Source organism: Cervus elaphus, chromosome 11 (genome assembly GCF_910594005.1).
Source record: "Cervus elaphus chromosome 11, mCerEla1.1, whole genome shotgun sequence".
Classification (NCBI taxonomy): Eukaryota; Metazoa; Chordata; class Mammalia; order Artiodactyla; family Cervidae; genus Cervus; species Cervus elaphus.
The window spans coordinates 76,429,861-76,435,681 of record NC_057825.1 but is presented as its reverse complement, the minus strand read 5'-3'; the positions used below and the strand labels follow the sequence as shown (position 1 = coordinate 76,435,681).

Below are 5,821 nucleotides of genomic sequence, written 5' to 3'. Positions count from 1 at the left end.
AGCAAACAAGCAATTTTCAGGCCTGCTTGCTCCTTCAGGGCAGCCTCCAAAGTTTGAGTGCCTTCTGGGGTTGGTAGCCAGATCCACTAGCCCCTTGGGGGTTGTGGGGCTACCAGGCATCTTGGGAAGGGGGAAGAGGGCTTTCAGTCATCTCAACCCAACCTTCTCCACCACTCCTAGGGAGGCAGCTGAAACCTGGGGGGAAACAAAGAGGTGGGCCGCCTTTTATGATGACAAGGGTACTGTTTTTTCTACTGCTATTTAAAAATATAAGGCAATAGGGGAAATCAAGGCTCCTTGACTGGAAACAGAATTAAAGAGAAACCAGATTCAATGCAGAGGAAGTTGGGGGTAAATGTGGCTGAAGATTTCAGACTAGGGAAGCCAGAGTGGCCTCCTGAGCCCTGGGTCCTGAGATCCGGCTCCCAGGCGCCATATGCCCCCCAAAATTCGAGATCCTGGGGCGCCCCAGCCCGCGGAACCAGCGTCGGCGTGCGGTGGGCCCCATGATCTCATCTCTCCTTTCTTTCTCGACACTATTAGTGCTCACATAGGCAGAAAGAGGCGGCCCGACGTGCACACCGTGTGCAAACCGTGCTGGCTCCCCTGGCCCTCGGCCTCTCCTTGGGGGCTGGCCCCCGGCCTTCATGCAGTGTGGGGAGCCTCACCTCCCAACAAAATTGCCCCTTTAATTGCTCATCCCTTTCAACAACTATATGTCCATGGCTTGTAAATTTTCTGGACCAACTTCTTTGGGGAAGAGGGGAAAAGAATTCAGAGACAGAAACGAGGAGAGAGAGAGAGGAAGAGAAGGGGAAGTGGTGAGATTAAGAGTTGCAAAGATTTTTTTAAAAAATTCCCTTTCTCCCCCCTTCTCCCTCCTTCCCTCCTCTCCCCCTCCCCCCCCCCCCCTCTGGCTAAGTGGTAAAACCGTCCTTACGTTCTCGGTATTGATTGGCAGGGCTGACAGTGATTGGCAGCGGTTGCCGTGGCAACGCTACAACGACACGCCGCAGACCAATAGAAAAGCGAAACAAAATGTTTCAATGCTGCACTCACTGTGGATTTAGGGGAGATATTATGAGGCTGTTGTCATTAGGGCGATTGCTGTGGAATCGCTGAATCTTGACTCGGCGGTGGTTGGCTCTCGCTCGCTCTCTCCCCCTCTCCCTCTCTCTGTCTCGGGCTCTCTCTCTGCGCGCGCGCACCGGGCCGCTCTTCTTCCTCCCTCTCTATGTGGCTGCGCGGGTGTGTGTGTGTGTGGATGTGTTCGGGGTGTGGGTGTCCCTTACGCCCTTCCTCCTCCCCCTCCTCCCGCTCCCCCCTCCTTCCCTCCTCCGCCTCCCCCCTCTCCTCTCCCTCCTCCTGGTCCTCATCGCCCCTCTCCTCCTCTTCCTCCCCTCTCTCTTCCTCTCCCTGAATTTTCTCCTCTCCTCTCAGGTCAGTCCATGGTATTCCGCTCCCCCCTAGACCTCTATTCCTCCCACTTCTTGTTGCCAAACTTCGCCGATTCTCACCACCGCTCCCTACTTCTGGCGAGTAGCGGCGGCGGGAACGGCTCGGGAGGCGGCGGCGGCGGCGGCGGCGGGAACGGTGTGGGAGGCGGCGGTGCTGGCGGAGCGGGAGGCGGCGGCGGCGGCTCCAGGGCCCCCCCGGAAGAGTTGTCCATGTTCCAGCTGCCCACCCTCAACTTCTCGCCGGAGCAGGTGGCCAGCGTCTGCGAGACGCTGGAGGAGACGGGCGACATCGAGCGGCTGGGCCGCTTCCTCTGGTCGCTGCCCGTGGCCCCCGGGGCGTGCGAGGCCATCAACAAGCACGAGTCGATCCTGCGCGCGCGCGCCGTGGTCGCCTTCCACACGGGCAACTTCCGCGACCTCTACCACATCCTGGAGAACCACAAGTTCACCAAGGAGTCTCACGGCAAGCTGCAGGCCATGTGGCTCGAGGCGCACTACCAGGAGGCCGAGAAGCTGCGCGGCCGCCCGCTCGGCCCGGTGGACAAGTACCGCGTGCGCAAGAAGTTCCCGCTGCCACGCACCATCTGGGACGGCGAGCAGAAGACGCATTGCTTCAAGGAGCGGACTCGGAGCCTGCTGCGGGAGTGGTACCTACAGGACCCCTACCCCAACCCCAGCAAGAAACGCGAACTGGCGCAGGCCACCGGCCTCACTCCCACACAAGTAGGCAACTGGTTTAAGAACCGGAGGCAGCGCGACCGCGCCGCGGCGGCCAAGAACAGGTCAGTGGCGGGGGCCCCGCGGCCTGGCTACCGTCTCCGGGGACGGGGAGGGGGAGATGGGTGGAAAATAGGCTTGAGCGGACAGGAGGCAGGAGGCGAGCGGCTGCCGGGCGCGCGAGAAGCCTAGACCTCTTGGTCAGTTTGGAGAAAGTTTCCGCTTGCCCGGGAGCGCGGAAGAAGGGCGAGCGTGGTCGTATGGGCTGTTTTTGCCCTGAAGGGGCTCGTGTCAGTGTGGAGAGAGTATGGATGAGGTCCTGAGTGTCCATAACCTCTGGGTCGGGTCCTTGGGAGCCTTAGCCCCGCGCTGCACCCGGGCCAGCCTTATCAGACCGGGATCCGGCTCTGGGCTCCGCTAGAGCCTGCAGACAGGGAAAGAAGGAAAGAGCTCCTTGCCACCTGGCTGTTACTTCCACTCACTGCAAAAACCCTGGGAGGAATCCACGAAGGTCTGGGAGAGGAAATTGAACTGGGTCCCTGCCACAAGGGGAAAAGGCCGAGGTGGCCACCGTGCAGCAGGCCTGTTCCCAAGGCGTTGCAAGTTGTCTGACCAGCAACTGGAGAACCAGGCTGGGAGTGGAGAGGCCGCGGCTGTCGGTGCAGCCCTCCTGCCCTAGCCAAGGAACATGCCGTTGGTCCACTAAGTTAGGGAATAAGCAGGAAAAGAAGTTGCTTTGCTGCTGATAAGTTGGTCACAAAGTCACAAACTTGTACTGGGCTTGATCTGTCAGCAGAGCTGGGCCTGGGGGAAGTAGGGAGAAAAAGTGGGGAGGTGCCGGGGAAGGAGAGAGTTGGGTGAAACCCGGAGGGAAAGCCTGTATCCTGAGCCTGCCTGGGTGTGCCCTGGCCTAATGCACTGCAGGGAGCCAGGCCGCAGCTGCTGACAGCTGCCTGGGCTGCGGGTTGGGTGTGAATCCCTGGAGGGAGGGAGTGTTTTCCGGTTTAGGTGGCCCAGGCCTGAGCCTTTGGCCCTCTCACCCGTGCCTGTGGAGCCAGTTTTTCGTCCGATGAGGGCAGCGCCCAGGACCGGGAGAAGGCCTCCTTGTAGAGAGAACTCAGAGAGACTAGGTACTGGCAGCCTGGAGCGGGGAAGGGGCAGCCAAAGACGGCTCTACAGTCTCCTCCTGCCTCCTCTATCGCCCACTTTCTCTCTCGCTCCTTTACCCCCGCTTTTCTGCTCCCAGCTTCACCATTTTCGCTTCCCCCGATCTTGCGCTCTGCTCAGGGATCCAGAGAGCAAAGCCAACCGGTCCTCCACGGGAAAGGCAGCGGGCGAGCATCCGGCAGCTCTGGATTTGTGCTTGGGGGAGCTGAAGCAGGAGGCAGGGAGGGGACCTGTCTGCTCCAGGGACAGCCAACTGAGTCTGAAGAGTCCCAGGGTCTGGGGAAGTAGAAACATCCTGCCTCTCCCTGACTTCTGCCCCTTTGGGGCTGGGCCTCTTTCGCAGCAAGCGCCCAGGCCTCCCCAGGCGGCCGGCCTGGCGTTCTACTTCTTCCTCCGAGGCCCGCCCTACTTTGGGAAGCTTTGGGAGGCCCCAGAGAACCCCGGGAAAAGGGAGACGGGAGCCTAGACCGCCCTGGGGAAGGCTCTGCTGCGCTTGGGATCGGCTAGGTGCCCGCAGGAGGGGGATGAGCGCAGAGAGCAGAGTGGGGGGTCGGGGTGGGGGGGCAGTGGCGAAGGGCTCTGGGTTGGGGAAGGCGGAGTAGAACGGGGGTCGGCAGGCCCGGCTCCCGGCGGCGCGGGCTTGGGGTGGAGGCTTGTCGGAGCCGGGTGTTGGGGCCGCAGTGTCAGGGCGCGCGCCGTTTTCTGTCTCCCGCAGGCTCCAGCACCAGGCCATTGGACCGAGCGGCATGCGCTCGCTGGCCGAGCCCGGATGCCCCACGCACGGCTCAGCAGAGTCGCCGTCCACAGCGGCCAGTCCCACCACCAGCGTGTCGAGCCTGACGGAGCGCGCGGACACCGGCACCTCCATCCTCTCGGTAACCTCCAGCGACTCGGAATGTGATGTATGATACCCAAGGCCGCCCTCCTCCCCCCTCCCCGCTCCTTCCCCTCCTCCTCCTTGACCGCCTCCTCTTCCTCCTCCATCCCCAGAACAAACCGAAATCAGGATACACAATCATACACACACCTAAATACACACACACTTCCACTCCAGCCAAAAATATATAAAAACCAAGAAAAATAACAAGTTAAACGCAAACCATCAGCAACTCCCAACCACCACCTACCACCACGGCCACCCCAAAGGACCGCGACAGCCAACAGACAGTCACAAACGCTGATACTGTGGGCAGACAACATAAAAGAGGTGACAATTGTATACTTTCTAGGACAAGCACGGCTTCTCCTTTCGGTTCCCACGGACCCGGCACCCCACCTGCATGACGATTTATTTGTATCTGGGAAAATACTCTCTCTAGTTAAAAACGATTTAAAAAGAGTCGACTATACAAAAACCGACCGCCACCACGACGACAAGACGACAAAAGCAAAACAGACAAAAAGAGAAGAAAAAAAAAAAAAAACCGCCATCTCCGTTCGGAATTTGTTAAAAAAAAAAAAAAAAAAAAAACTCCTCGAGAGGGAAATAGCAAATGTTTCTCGCCTTTTGTTGCGCTCTCTCTTTTCTCCTCTCTCGCTCTCTTTCTTTCTCTGTTTTTAAGTCCAAGTATTGGTCAAACAAAATGCAATCTTCTGTTTTTTGTTCAGCAGACAATCATTTTCTTGTTAAGCACCTTTTTCTCTCCACTCTGTCACTGCCTGTGTGGGTACTGGTTATAAATGTGGAAAAAGAATAGTTATGACTGTAACAGATTTTTATTTTTATTTCAAAATTTTATATGAATTATGTATATCTTAATGATCGGTCATTTTCCCAGTTTGTAATATATGTGTAGAAATTGCCTGTATATGATATTGCTTTTTCTCCTCTCCCTTTCTCTTTCTTTCTCTCCCACCTTTTCCCTCCCTCCCCACTCACCTGTCTCTTTCCTTTTTGGGGTTCCCCTCCCACTCGAAGTTCCTGGCGTTGACTTGGCAGTCAAGGTGTGGCTTGGCGGGCTGGGTGAAGAAGAGGGACCCTGTCGCTTTGCAAAGCGGAGAGTGAGACTGTAGTATTCTTATGCAAAAGCTATTTCAAGTATTTCTTAGCTGCTTTGGAGGTATCTCTCACTCCCCGTAGGGCGCTTTTACTGTTATCTTAACTGCGTGTTTATCTATATGTAAAAACTTTCTAAAGCAAATACAGTATTCTCCATTTTCTTATCACTCCCCGGAGACTGGTGTTTTTGTCCGCCACTGTGCCTCAGCCCTGGGGTGCAGCGACCTGGCCTTTGCTTCCACTCCCACTATGGGGCCACTGAAGCTGGGGCAGAATTTTAAGGCTGAATCTGAATTTTTTCCTGGAGAAGGGGAGAGGGTGGTAAGATGGGAACAGGCCCTTTGGAAAAGACCCAAAGTCAAATCCTGAGAGAAAAGGCAGAGATGGCGCAGGGAGAGGCGACCAGGGCCAGTTTCTTTAGCACCAGATGCCAGGCCTAGATCCCCAGGGACTGCAGCCTTGTCTTGGCCCCCGTGGGTCT

General features: G+C 57.2%; 1 protein-coding gene across 1 annotated transcript; it reads left to right on the top strand.

Annotated features, from left to right (window-relative positions):
* The first annotated feature begins 1,250 nt into the window (after positions 1-1,250).
* Positions 1,251-5,507, top strand: SIX3 (SIX homeobox 3). The gene is made up of 2 exons (XM_043916630.1): positions 1,251-2,239; positions 4,057-5,507. Exons 1-2 carry the CDS (start codon positions 1,449-1,451, stop codon positions 4,247-4,249), a joined length of 984 nt encoding a protein of 327 aa, XP_043772565.1. The 5' UTR covers positions 1,251-1,448; the 3' UTR covers positions 4,250-5,507.
* The last annotated feature ends 314 nt before the right edge of the window (positions 5,508-5,821 follow it).

Bases quoted from the DNA above. Each gene is read 5' to 3' on its own strand.
- SIX3 (XM_043916630.1), top strand. From the start codon at position 1,449: ATGGTATTCCGCTCCCCCCTAGACCTCTATTCCTCCCACTTCTTGTTG. The intron at 2,240-4,056 runs GTCAGTGGCGGG...TGTCTCCCGCAG, and splicing joins GCCGCGGCGGCCAAGAACAG to GCTCCAGCACCAGGCCATTG.